Source organism: Mustela nigripes, chromosome 10 (assembly GCF_022355385.1).
Source record: "Mustela nigripes isolate SB6536 chromosome 10, MUSNIG.SB6536, whole genome shotgun sequence".
In the NCBI taxonomy this organism is placed as follows: Eukaryota; Metazoa; Chordata; class Mammalia; order Carnivora; family Mustelidae; genus Mustela; species Mustela nigripes.
The window spans coordinates 62,325,505-62,339,898 of record NC_081566.1 but is presented as its reverse complement, the minus strand read 5'-3'; the positions used below and the strand labels follow the sequence as shown (position 1 = coordinate 62,339,898).

Sequence of the window (14,394 nt, the reverse complement as noted above, 5' to 3'; positions counted from 1 at the left end):
TTTATCCAGGCTCATTTACTGAGGTCTCTGAAGTCAGGCTGTGTAACTACAGAGGAACTGCTAAACTTCTCTGTGGCTCTCATTCCTTCTTCTATAAAATTGTAATGGTAACAATAATAACATATCCCCTAGGGGTGGTGTGAGAATTAAGTGAATACACATAGCACTTAGAACAGTGCCTAATATAGCAAACAAGGCTTTGCATACTATTATTATTCATTCAACAATCATTTGTGGAAGGGCTCTGATATACCAGATACTGGGGCAGGTCCTGGGCAGAGGCTGTGGATGCTCCTTGTGCTTCCCCCACCCCTCGCACAATGCCTGCCGCATCAGGGGTCCTTAATAGATAGTTACTCAATGGGATTGTCCAAAGTCAACCAACCCATGGATAAAACCAATCAGCCCTGCCATTATGGTTTCCAGTCTGGTGCTGGAGATGCAAAGGTGATGGCTTTATTTCCCAGTATTAAATCTTTAGAGAAAAAAGTATCCCAGTATTAAATCTTTTGAGAAGCTTTGATCGGCACCTTGGGAGAGAATGGCCCAGTGAGCAAAGATGGGCCAAGTCTGAAGCCCACACACTTATCCTTCATGTGTGTGAATGAGGTGGACCCACCTGGAGGAATACAACATCCCCTTGGGGCAATTCATCAGTTGTAAGAGACGCGTCGCTCTGGTGAGGGATGCTCATAATGGGGAAGTATGTATGTGGGGGAGTGGGGGAAATCTTGGTACCTTCTGCTCATTTTTGCTGTGAGCCCAAAATTTCTCCAAAAATAAAGTCTATTTCTTTTAAATGCCATTGAGGGAATGGAAAATTCACTTTATTGGGGGAAGGGACATGTGGACTTTTGATTCTACAATTCTGACGGAATTGGGAGGTAAGCTGAGTAGAGATAAGAAGGAGAGTGGCTCCTGATTTTACAAGAATTGCACTTCTTGGTTGAGTAACTGTCATGGTTGACCTGTCCCACTTGCAAAGCATTTCCATCTGTGTTTAATCGGGGTTTCACAAAAGAGTGTGTATTTAAAAATAAAAACACTAAAAATTTTGTGCGTGTTTCAGAGAAAACGGAATGCAAGGAAGACAGGCACTGCAGGTTGGGTAGACACACCCCACGGAGCTGGGCTGCTTCTTGCTGACCAGGGACTGTCAAGCCTCCAGCGGAGCAGCTGCCAGCACCTGGTGCCATGGGAGCACCGTGGGCCAGGCTGGCTAGCTGGCAAGTAAACACAGAGATTTAAAAAGTCCAACCCACTGTTTAACCCCATCACTCCTGATAGTCACTAAGAAATATCCCCAAGTGGTAGCCACATATGAAGTGCATCTGGGATGGTTTGGCTTTCTCTGTGGTGGCTTAAAGTGGTTCAGTCTGGCTTTCTGAACCTTGAGCTCAATCACCCCTTCCCTCGACCTCAGAAAGCAAGAGCTCTAGGTCTCCCTGATTCTGAGGGAAATGGGGGTCGAGAAAGGTCCTCTTTATCTAGGAGTCTAGTAAAAGATAGATCCCATGCACAGCCTCTCCGACATCCATAGAGTATCTCTGGACTTTTCCTGTAAAAGTCCTTAATGGATTTGCGGTCTTGAAAACCCCAAGTGCAAAACACCCAAAGCCTCAGGATTTCCCCCCTTCCTTAATACCACTTCCATTCCGGGCTGCCTCCCCTAGTCTAACCAGCCTCCAGGCTCTGAAACATTCCCAGTGAGCCCAAAGTCCACTTCTTGTATGGCTTTTCTTTCTCAAATACCTTTTCTCATAGCCCTGATACTACTACAGAGCACCCCAGCTCACCTCCAGGAGGGACACAAACCAGAAAGACAAGAGCAGAGCTCAGCCCCAAACCCTGTGTTGTGTGTCTGGCCCTACTGCCAGAGCTCCCCAGACCCTTGAGAGTTTCCAATTTGCATTTCCAGAAATCCTGGCCTCTCCCCCATCTCACTGCCTTGGGAGGTTCTCTTCCAGGAAAGTAGCCACCAGCATGACCACACTGGAGCCACTGTCTGATCTCAACTGATGCCTGAGGTTTTCACTTCACTTCTACACTATAGCCCTTCCTTGTTGTTGGACCGTGGTTCTGGCTGGGCTGCTCACATGTGTGAGGATCCCCTTCAAGGGCAGGGAAGTAGGAGTCATCGTCTCCCAAGCTCCATCGGTCCACCTCAGCCCCTTAGCCTGGGTATTTGCCAGATGCAAAAACAACCACTCAACCAGAACCTTGACCAGAGTGTCCCATCCTGAGACCCTGGTCTGCAATGTTACCTGTGCCTTTGGCTGAGGGCTCCTGGTTTCCTTGGAAACTAGGATTGGTGGGGCTGAGCCTTGGCATCCAGGAACCCACAATATTCCTTCCTCTTTGAAAGAGCCAGAAGGAACTTAGAGCCAGTCCCTGAGAGAGAGAGGCAGCCAAACCACAGCCCCCAGCCCCTGTGACTTTTCTCCAACCATGGTCTGGCTGACTCCTGGCAGGTAATGGTGGGACTCACATCCTCAAACAGATGAACACTCACCTGTTCCACAGCTCAGCTCAAAAGCCAGGGAGAGAAACAGCAGGAAGTTCAAGGAGAGAAGCCTCTTGGGATCCATCAGCTGGCGAAGAGAGGGAAGGGAGCCCGTGAGGAGCCCTACAACTGCTTGCAGACGCCACGACGGAATGAGGTCCGTGTCAGGCAGAGGTGCCTCTGCCGCCTAGTTATGCATCAGGAACCAGATGGCTTCCTGTATCACTGGGACTTTTTCTGCCTGAGTGTCGGAGATTGCTCATCTCCTTTTAGGCTTCAAATCACTTTGCTGTTCCCAAGAAGTCCGTGTCAAATGCTCAGACTGCCTAAGACGGGAAAGTAGTTCAGCAAACCCAGCCCTGAGCAGAAATTGACCCCCCTCCTCCCAACCCCAGCCTTCCCTGGTAGTTCTGTCTGGTAACCCTTCTTAGAGTGGAAAGAAGGCTTGTCAGATCTGGGTCAGTTAGTTCAAGGCTGAACTTGGATGACTAAACTTTGAAGAGTTCTTGTGTTTCATGTCTGATTTGTTCCATGACTTCATTGAACCCCTCCACACGCAGTCGGGTCCTGATGTCAAAGCCCCAGAGACATGGGGAAGGCAAGGGTGGATCAGCTGGCAGAAATCCAACTTCCCAGATGGCGCAGTGTGGTAGAATTTAGTGAGCTCTCGGTTGTGTTTGAGGGGGTACCTTTATTTCAGAGCTTGTGTCTAACTTTTTGTAGAGGGGGAGGGACTAAAGTAGGCAGAAGAAAGACATACTTTTCCACGAGTTAAGCTGTAAAAATGAAAATACTGGAAAGATACTTTTACCAGTGTTCAGGAAGAGATTTTGAAAGGTCAGCTTCTTGTTTTTAAAGTCCATTTTAGGGATATCTGGTTGGCTCAGATGGTTGAACATCTGTATTTGGCTCAGGTCATGATCTCCACATCTAGAATTGAGCCCCACATCTGGCTCCTGGCTCAACAGGGCGTCTGCTTCTCCCTCTGCTGCTCCCCCAGCTTGTGCTCTCTCTGTCTCTCCCTCTCTCAAATGAATAAATGAAAAAAAAAATCTAAAAAAAAAAAAAAACATTTTTTAACAGATCTGAGGCACTCTCCAATGGGCCTTCCTGAGGAAATTAAGGTTACAAGACCTGGCGATATATGGGAACTTACCCTTTATCTTCACTGCTTTTCTCCTTCCCTCATCTAACACCCAAGCATCCTTCCCAAATACTACCTGGTGGGGTGTGGGAGCCAGCATGTACCAACTACTGAGAGCTGATTGTTAAATTTTCAGGAATCTTACAAGCTGGGTGATTGATAAATATTACCATTATTAAGAATTCGATTTATATGAATTTACTGTATTTATTTAATTGTAGATGAGAGAATAATAACTAAGGGGAAAACTCAAAATGAATTACTTCCTAATTAGTTCACAACATTTTATTATTATCTATGGTCTTGAGGACATTTACACCTATTGTATCTCTATGGTGGAAATAAAATACCAGGTATCATATGGGCTCTGTATTACTTTCAATGACAGCATGTTTGTAGCTTGAAATCAGCCAGGGTGGGAGCCTATTGGCAAATGATAGAATCAGAGCTCTGATTTAATGTTATGTTGGTTTTCTGGATGTAAGAAAATTATAAAGAAAAGGTGATAATTCAGATTAAACTTAAAAGTATATCATGACTGTAGCTTCGATGTTGTGAATAGAACACAGAATTTGAGGAAGTAGTATTCCAGGATTTAACAACTACGGTCTTATTCAGCAAAAAGTCACTAATGTCACTGACCAGTAAATGAGGTTGCTATATATGTCTTTGATGTTGCATATTTCTTTAACCTAAATTAAAAAAAAAAAAGTGACTGGAAGCAAGAAGAGAATAGAGTGAGATATTTGAAGAGTTGAGAGAAAGAAAAAACCCCACCAACCTAGAATTCCAAATCCTGAGAAATTATCCTTCAAAAGTAAAGGAGAAACAAAGACTTTCTTGGACAAACAGAAGTTGAGGGAATGTTTTGTCAGTAGCTCTGCCTTGTTAGAGATAGTCAAAGAAGTTCTTTAGGGAGAAAGAAAATTATATATGTCAGAAACTCAGATATACATAAGGAAAGAAAGAGCATGAGACAAGGAATAAGTGAAGATAAAAATAAAAGCTTATTTTTATTACTCTTAATCGATCTAAGAGATAACACATTATTCAAAATAATAATAACAATAACGATGTATTCAATTATGTGTGCTTATGTATATTTCTTATGTATATATGTGCTGAATGCTTATATATAAGTGAAATGAATGACAATGATACAAGGGATAGGAAAGAAGAATTAGGATTATTTTCTTACATAAGATCCCACACTACCCATGAAACAGTATAGTGTTATTTGAAAATGTGCTTGGATTGGTTGTAAATGTATATTGCAAAATCTAGAGCAACCACTAAAAAAAAGTTTAAAAAAAAAGTATGATTATGTACTAAGGAGAGAAAATGAAATCCTCAATTAAACCACAAAGGGCAGAAAAGGAGTGGAAGGCTATAATAGAAACAAAGAAGAAGGGCAACAAATAGAAAAGAGTAACAGATATGGTAATGTTATTCTAACAATATCAAGAAACATTTTGAATGTTAATGGTCTAAATGAACCAATTAAAACACAGAGACTGTCAGAATGGATCAAAAAACAAGATCCTATTGGCTTTTGGTGGACAGCAGGGGCCATTAGAGAGGTAGACCAGGGCAAGAAGTGGCAGGATTGGCAGGTCCAGAGCCTTGTCCTTTCTGCTGCTCAGGCCTGATCTTCCTGTAGCTGGGCTGCCCACGATGCTCCCCATAGATATGTCCTTACAAGTTGGCCAGAGGCACTCACTCTTGAGACATCATGATGGTGTACTGGTGACAGACTGGACTCGACTACATTTGAAACTCCCAGATCTGTGCAAAAGCAGTGAGAGATGCACTGACTACAGAATTCGAAACAAATGACAAGAAGACTTCCGGCAGCGGCAAAAAAAAGTTGTGAAAGTGAAAAAGGAATAATCTACTCTGACTGAAGCTTGAAATGCTGCATTTTCCAGGTGAAGATATGTGGGCACATGTTAGGGCAGATTGAAAACTATCTGCTCTAAATACATGTCTTATTCACAGACTAACCATGACAATAAATTGAAATATTATTCAAAAAAACAAAGCAAAACAAAAATAAAACCCAACTATGTCATCTATAAAAAACCTACTTTAAGTATAAAGACACATAAAGATTAAAAGTAAATGGATAAAGAGAAAACATGCTAACATTAATTAAAAGAAAGCAGAGGTTGCCATATTAATTTCAGACAGAGCAAAATTATAATATAACAACAAAGGGGTCAATTCTCCAAGAAAACATAACAATCTTTAACGTATATGTGTCTAACAACAGAGCTTCAAATACATAAGGCAAAGACTGGTAGAACTATGATGAGAAATAGATAAATCTGCTATCATCATTGGAGACTTGAACATCCCCCTATCAGAAATGGACAGATCCAACAGGCAGAAAATCAGGACACTACTAAATTCACACCACCACAAATCAGCTGACACCTATAGACTACTTCACCCAGTAACAGCAGAATACACATTCTTCTCAAGTTCATATGGAACATTCACCAAGATAATCCACCTTCTGGGCTGTAAGACACATCTTAATACATTTGGAAAAATGGAAATCATACATTGTCTGCTCTCAGGCCACAGAGAGATTAAAATAGAAGTCCATAACAGCAACGAAAAAAACAACAACTGGAAAATCCCAAAACATGTGGAGATTAAACAATTCACTTCCAAATAACACATGGGCCAAAGAAGAAATCTCAAGAGAAATTTTTAAATATTTTGAACAAAATAAAAATGAAAACACAACTTATCAAAATTTGTAGGATTCAGGAAAAAAAAAAAAAGGTGGTGCCTAAAGGAAAATTGATAGCATTGAATGCATATAATAGAAAAGAAAAAAGATCTAAAATCAATATAAGCCTTCACTTTAGGAAACTAGAAAAAGAAGAGGAAGTTAGGGGCGTTTGGGTGGCTCAGTGTGTTAAAACCTCGCCTTCGGCTCAGGTCATAATCCCAGGGTCTTGGGATTGAGCCATGCATCAGGCTCTCTGCTTGGCAGGGACCCTGCTTCCTCCTCTCTCTCTGCCTGCCTCTATGCCTACTTGTGAGTTCTGTCTGCCAAATAAATAAATAGAATCTTAAAAAAAAAAAGAGCAAATTAAGTGCAGAGTAAGCAGAAGAAAAGAAATAATAAAAACTAGAATAGAAAGCAATGAAATTGAAAACAAGATATTAATAGGGAAAAATCAATGAAAGCAAAAGCTTGTTCTTTGCAAAGACCAGAAAATTGGTAAACCTCTAGCCAGGCTAAATAAATTAAAAAAAAAAAAAAAAAGAGGACACAGATTACTAATATCAGAAATGTAAGAGGGGGCATCACTACCAAACCCATGGACAAAAAAAGGACAATAAAAGAATACTATGAACAACTTCAAGCCCACAAATTTGATAACATTGGTAAAATGGATCAATCCTTGAAAGACATAATTTGCCAGAACTCACAGATGAAATAGACAATCTAAATAATTCTATTTCTATTAACAAATTGAACCAACAATTAAATAACCTTCCAAATCAGAATGCATACTAACTCACTCACTCTATCCTATCTTTCTAGCTTATTCTATTCAATATATAACTTATTCTGATATCAAAACTGGACAAAAATATCACAAGAAAAAAACTAGAGGCCAATATCTCTCATGAGCATAGGTACACAAATCCTCTACAAAGTATTGTCCAATCGAATTCAATAATGTATAAAAAGTGTTATGTTTCAACGACGTGGAACGTATCCCAGGCATGCAAGGCTGGTTCAACATTCAAAAATCAGTCTATCCTGTACTGTATCTGGTACATCAAGCTGTTTCCATCAGCTATAAAGAGCAGATTTGAACAAACTCACAACTAAAGATGTACAAGTGATAAAGTCTCACACTCATAAGTCCATTTTCAAAATCCTTTATATTCACTACCTTATTTGATGTTTGTAACAGTTCTATGAAGGAAGCAGATCTGGTGGTGATGGAAAGCAGGGACTGGACAAAACTTGGGAACCCTGTCTCCAGGTCAAAGCCTCTTTCTCTTTCTCTGGAGTATATTCATTATCCCCATGAATACTCAAGAAAGTAAGGAGGAAAAAAATCCTCCTAATTAAACTCCCTGGATGCCTGTAGCTTCCACTTATGTTATTTCATTAATTTTTATAATTTAAAAAAAAGCAGGTATAATTATCACTATTTTACAAATTGAGGTACAGACCTGCTAAATAACTTGTCTAATGGCTCAGAGTGCCCAAAATGGAAGAACTAGATTCAAGTCCTGCATTACCTGACTCCAGAGTCTCTGCTCTCTCCATTCACCATACTACTTCCATTACACTTGGCAAGAACATTAACTAATCCTTGGGCTCATGTTAGTCAATTGCCTGTTATCCATGGAACATCTGGCACAGATAAAGGTATGGGCGACAGGAGAACCCTGTCCAGTATTTCCTCCCCTTGACTTCCATCACTGGTAACAAAGCTGCACTTCCTTCCCTTTGGCTTTATGGAACTCCTTTCTAAGATTGAGGAAGACCATATGTCTATGGAAAAGAGCCTTCCCCCGATCTAAGGTAGGCTGCACATTGAGATTATCTCCTAAACAGAAGGGTGTAACATCCCCCTAAGATTTGCTACTTTCCCTCCTGACCCTTTATGGCAAGGGTTGCAGAGTGACCTGCCTGAAAGTGCCTGTGTCTGGGCTGCCCCTGAACATCTTGGCATCCCAGCTTAAGACTATGCTTATCAAGGCCTCTGACCAAAGAGGCCCCTATAACATGAGCCAGCAACTCAAGGAGGGATCTCACAAGGGCAGAACACACTACCTGGCTGCTTGGAGCCCATAATAAGCACCTCCATTGGAATAAGAAAAATTAAAAATAAATAAATAAATAAATAAATAAATAAAGCAAGCAATTAAAAAACAATAAAAACCCCACAAAACCAAAATGAAAATACAAAATTCCCCAAAAATCTGAAACATCTCCTAGGAGACCTGATTGCAAAGTCTAAAATCAGCCCGGGGAAATCACTGGAAAAAACACCGTAGCTCAGCTCTGTTGGGTGAGATGAGGAAGCCCATGGGACAGGTGTCTGTTACAGAGACTGAGCAGACCAGTGGAGCAGACAGCCCTCCTGGGTAGGGCCTGTAGGGGTTGAAGGGCATTGGGGGTTGGGGGAGTGGGGAAACCAGGTTGTGAGGTGGCTTTATCCCAGACCGAGACCCAGGTTTTGCCCAACATGTTCATGCCAGTAGCCACCCGTCTGAGCAAATAGATGTACTGAGTGACCAAGGCTCAGAAAGGGAAGCTGGGGACATGGCCCAGTGTGGCTTGTGAAGATGCCACTGGAAGTGCCTTCTGGCCTTTACCTAGCCTGTAAGGCTGAAATTGCTATCTTCGAGGTCTTCCACATGTTTCCTACATCAGCACCTTCTCCAGGGTTCAGATCCAGGTCAGAACACTAGAATCTAGAGGTTGAGGAGAGATATCCACGGGCATCTGTAATCTGAGGTTACCTCCCCAAACTCTTGTCACTTCCACTGATGCTCCTGCCCTCCTTCCAGACCTCAGAGTCAATATGTGGGGATCTCTTCCTTCTGGGCCTGCCCTGGACAGACGAAGTCTCTCTTGTCCCACAGTCCCCATAGCTCTTTGAGACACATTCTTGGTAGGGTTGGGGGTCCTTCCTAGTATCCCCCAAATTATCCTACATGACAGCCATATAGTTTTCTGGCCTGCTTTCTACTGGCATAAGCTGCTACAGAGAGGGAAATGCCCACGCAATTCCACTCCTTCTAGGAAGGAACCGAGTTTAGGAACCAGCAACAGTGCTGTTGAGTCACCAACCTCAAACTTTTTCTGTGTGCCAAAAGCTGCCTCCCATAGCTCTGATCTCCCTTCTTAGATAGAGTTATAAACATGACAATAACTTGCAAAGCATGCTACAAATCCTGGATGACTGTGGTCAGCCTTCTTCTTTCCTTCATACAAAGCTCAAACTAAGGGCTCGTCATTGGCAGTTCTAGAAGGCTCTTGGTCAAGTCCACTGAGCACTCATCTTGCAAAGCTGATGAGGAAAAGGATTCATTCCTTTTCATCAGGGAAAAGGATTCATTCCTTTCTGAGTAGTCCCAGTCCCTAACCAGTGATCACATTCCTGAGAGACAAAGACAGATGGGGAGGAGGACTGAATGCCCCATGGGTCACTGAATGAACTTCTGAGATGCTCACAAGCCATGAATGTAGTGGGATTCCGGCACTGACATGCCAATGATGTAGGCTGACCTGAAATAAGTCCAGGGAAGAAGGAAAAGCTAGGACACTTGAGCAGCTTGGAAAATGGAGCTGTAGACTAGGGGACTCGAGTGAAGAACTCTAGTTGGCATAACTGAAGAGAGGGACAGTATGGGGATACCCTGGAATGACACACAGCAAGGAAGTCCAATATCTTCCTCTTCTCCATGCACTTGCCTGACCCCATGCTAACCACGAGGAAAACATTCTATCAGTTTTAAATATAATGATTCTCAACATCCCTTAATGATGGAACCATAACAAGGACTTACACATTTAGTTATCAACCACCTGAATAAATTTATCAAATAATATTTCTAGTTAAGAGTGGGAAATGTAGGAAGTGGGATTTTTAAAAATTAGGGTTCTGTCTCTTCTTTTTAAAATTGCGAATATAATACAGTATTGAACATTTTAAAAGAAGAAAGAGGGGCGCCTGGGTGGCTCAATCAGTTAAGCATCTGACTCTCGATTTCTGCTCAGGTCATGATCTTAGGGTCCTGGGTTGGAGCCCCGGGTCAGGCTCTGCACTCTTCGGAGGGTCTTCTGGAGATTCTCTCTCTCCCTCTCCCCCTACTCCTCACCCTGCTCTCTATCTAAAATAAATAATTTTTTTAAAGGAGAAAGTAAGTAAAATCTTCCATAATCTTCTACCTTTTTTGCAACTGCTTTCAAGTTTGTAGATCTCCAACTCCTTGTTTAGGAGGCCCTAGAGTAGTCTGGCTCAGAACTCCACTTGTGGTCAGAGACATTTGGGTTCAAGTCCCCAGTCTGTTAATTATAAGTCGGGTGACCTTGGGCAAGTTGCACAATCTCTCTGAACCTTTCTTTCCTCATCAGTGACCTCAAGATAAGGAAACACCTCACAGAGTTGTGGGAAACTAAATGACATCAGTGCAAGTAAGGCACTCAGCTCAGAGCTTGACGTGTGGTGGCCATTTTGAATTTGGTATCTCTTGGTTTCATCATTTCCTGAAAGTAGGGATGAGTGATTCGATGATGAACCCCATATAGCTGCAGCAGGTGATGCACAGGAAGTACTGCCTTATGGTCAAGATCAGGGACAATCCTCAGAGACTGGACCAGAATGCTATGGGCACTCTGGTAATGGATGTCTTTCCTGGGCTTCCCCATGAGAGACAACAGTAGCTTTGTGGCATAAATTAGAGATGAAGCACATTATAAGCCATTAAAAACTTTTAGCAATTTAAGGCAGAGAAGTGAATTTTCTGCAACAAGTATTTAAAAACTCTGTTATAAAGGAATTGAACACCTCAGTACAGAAAATCACATTTCATAAAGAAAAACATCAGCATGTAAAGCCTAACAGGAACTGTACCATTACACAAAAATCAGAAGAGAAAATGTGAAACAGAATGAAAATGTGAACTGAACCATTAGCCACACCTGGTTCAGTTTCGCAAAATCTATGTGTGGAAGGATTTGAAGTCGAGATCAAAATTACACACCATAGTAATTAGTTATTGTTTAATTTAACCGTGACTATAAAAATACCTGTAGAGTTCTCTGTGAGATGGGTTGGACACCTCAATTTATTCTGCTGTATTATGAAGTTTCAAGTAAAAAATGCCTCTTGGGGGTCATCCTAAGTAAACACCCGGTAGTTGGGCTCGTTGTAAGTAACAGTCATGGTCAAGACGCTGGAGCCCGCCATGGAAGCCATGATCCCTCCTGAGCAACGGCTGGTGTGAGTTTCCCTCTTGCCTCAGTAGGCTACCCCTTCCACAAGCATGTGTGTAACTAAAATCACAGTTCTGCACACACTTTTGTGTTCTTTGTTATTTAACATAATACATAAAAATGTATGATTATATGCTATTTCCTAGTTTAATGAACAAGGATTTCTTAAAGAATATTGTATGAATAATTATCTTGACTTAAAAAGAGAGCAAAAGAAGATCATGAAATTGTTCAAAACATTAAAGTGTAGAAGGCCTTCCATGGGGTGACAGTACAGACCATACCTGGACACAGAGGCTTCTTTCCTTAGTTTAACTGTTTGCTTTGTTAAGCAACATAACAGAGTTAAAATGGCAAGCCCTGGGTTCCACCCTGAGATCCTTTTCTAGGAATGAATAAGTCAGTTGAGAACAGGCTTCTGTTTCTGTTGTACAGCCTTTAAGAAGGATGGCTCCCAGCTCCCTGTTCTGATGATAGAACCAGGGTTAAGGCCATTAAAATGCTAAATTCTGATCTTGTCTGGATGCAAGCAGCTGGAATATAAAACCCTGCAGGTTCAGGTAGTACCCTGGTACCTAGCTGTCCTTCTCAGCTTTCCTTCCAGCTAGTACCTGCCATGTGTACCCGCATCCCAGAGTGTCCACCATTCCGCACTGAGATAGAAGCTGGGAGAAAGAGGGGCAATCACAGTGCTTCCTATGTTGCTTACTGAACTTTTCAAAATACAAGAATTTACTTTAAGAGCCTGGGTTCTAAAGTTGGCTTGTTCACATAAGTATGCTATGTCATGGGCATGGAAGAATATGAGAATTCCACAACAGAAACAGCTTCTCTTTCCCATGAGCTCACACTGGATCTAGACCTTACTACCCCCAATTCACAGATGAGGAAGCACAGTCATAGACAGCTAATAACTTGTCTGGGGTCCCACAGTAAATAAGGAACAGGAATAGCACTTGGATATAAGCTCCATCACCTCCTGCCACACTGGCCTGGGAGACATGTTGCTTAGCAAAGCCTTCATCATTCTTTCTGAGTTCTGCACACCATATCCCAATATATTTATCATTAAGTATCTATGACCCTTGACTGCTTTGGTACTTTCTGTCTTCTTAGGAACTGCCTCCATCTGCCCTTTCCACCCTCCCCTTGGTCCCACTATCATCAGTCTTTTGAGCTCTCTAGCTTGCCGTTCACTTCTGGTCACCAGCTCCCACGTCTGTGATTGCTGCCTTGATGGCTCTTCCAGCTACCAGTCCTCTACAAAGACCCATGCTGGGCCTTCCATAAGCATGGTCCTGCTCTGCAGGTCCTGGCTTTCACCTAGAGGCCCCACAGATCTTGAAACTTACACTGTCTGTTCTCAGAAATCTCTAAGTCCTTAAATACTTGGCCCCACTATGGGTTGGCTCTAATTCTTCCTCTAATGATTAATGTGTGTGATAGCTTATGGTGCCATACAAAGTCCCTAAGGGTTCAGGTTTGACCTGATGCCAATGAAGGCTTTTCTAATTGCAGAAATATTTGTAGTCAAAGGAGCATGGGGTCAGAAAAATATGAAGTGTAACTACAGGGATTTCATTCACTAATTGTATGACCTGGCATAAGTCACATTCTTGGTGACACTAAGTTTTCCCATCTATAAAATAGTGCACTACAAGTTTATTCATGTAATGGATTTTAGGGTATGTTGCTCGGGACTGAGAACCAAAACAACCATTCCCAGTTGCCAGAAGCATCAGGGCCTGATGGCTTGCAGTCAAGTCTCTCCTTGGGAGACACCCTCAGGCAATTCCATCTATGAACACCACCTGCATCTAACACTTGGTCATCTGGACACTGAACGGGTATAAAAGTCTAGTCCCCATGCCTCAATTTGGAGCAGCCATTAGGGGCCATCCCGGCTCTGGAATACCTCAAATAGTCAGCTGAGGCCTTTGTTCCCACTGCTTCCAGAGTTCAACTTCTCCCTCTGCTCAGTCCTTTGTCCTTCACTTCTCACAGGTGATTTCACAAGTATTCCTCAGTGCACTTACTGCTCACAAATCTCCATCTCAGAGCCTGCTTCGGAGGGAACCGGACCTTAAATGTCTCATATATTTTCCAAGGGGTAAAACAACATCGTGTATATAATGTACAGTATTTGATAGAGCATGGGCATCAATATTTGCTAGTTCCCTTCTCTTCCTCATTGTTTTGTCTTTCATTCATTCCTAAGGATACTCTACCAAGGGAACTGAGACCTTTCAACAACAGATAATGTCCCTCCTTCCACCTAATCAAAACTCTTTTTCAGACATAAAAAATTAAATACATTCTTGGAAAGTTGTTCATCCTCTTGATGGGAACCACCAAAAGTTTTAAGCAGGTGAGTAACCATATTTCTCCTTCAGTAAGATCACTTCAGGCACGGTATGGGAGAGATTTAGGTAAAACTACAGATAGGAAGATGATTAGAAGAGATAATAATCTCCATCAAAGAAGTGGCAGTGAGGTAGGGGAGAAGGAGGTCCATTGGAGACTCATTTCATAGGTGGATTTGGTAAAGTTTGGCAACTGATTGAACATGGGGTGTGACAGAGAAGAACCCATATACAATGGCCTTTAGATTTGTGGTATAGTCTTCAAGAGTATAACAATATCAGTCTCTAAGATGGGAAGTATAGGAGGTAAAGATAACTTTGGGTCAAAATTGGGAGCAAGAGTATAAGATTAGTTTGTCAGCTTGGGATATGTTCAGTTGAAGTGTTTATGGTTCTT

General features: G+C 42.1%; 1 protein-coding gene and 1 pseudogene across 1 annotated transcript in view; one reads left to right on the top strand and one right to left on the bottom strand.

The window, feature by feature from the left end:
• The window catches only part of SLAMF1 (signaling lymphocytic activation molecule family member 1), a 32,881-nt gene extending 29,967 nt beyond the window's left edge, over positions 1-2,914 (bottom strand). Inside the window, exon 1 of the mRNA XM_059413510.1 lies at positions 2,513-2,914. Coding sequence (XP_059269493.1) covers positions 2,513-2,588 — 76 coding nt within the window. The 5' untranslated portion in view covers positions 2,589-2,914. The remainder of the gene's footprint in view (positions 1-2,512) is intronic.
• Positions 2,915-5,379: 2,465 nt separating this feature from the next.
• LOC132026231 (ATP synthase subunit epsilon, mitochondrial-like) lies at positions 5,380-5,537 on the top strand (annotated as a pseudogene).
• Positions 5,538-14,394: the final 8,857 nt, after the last annotated feature.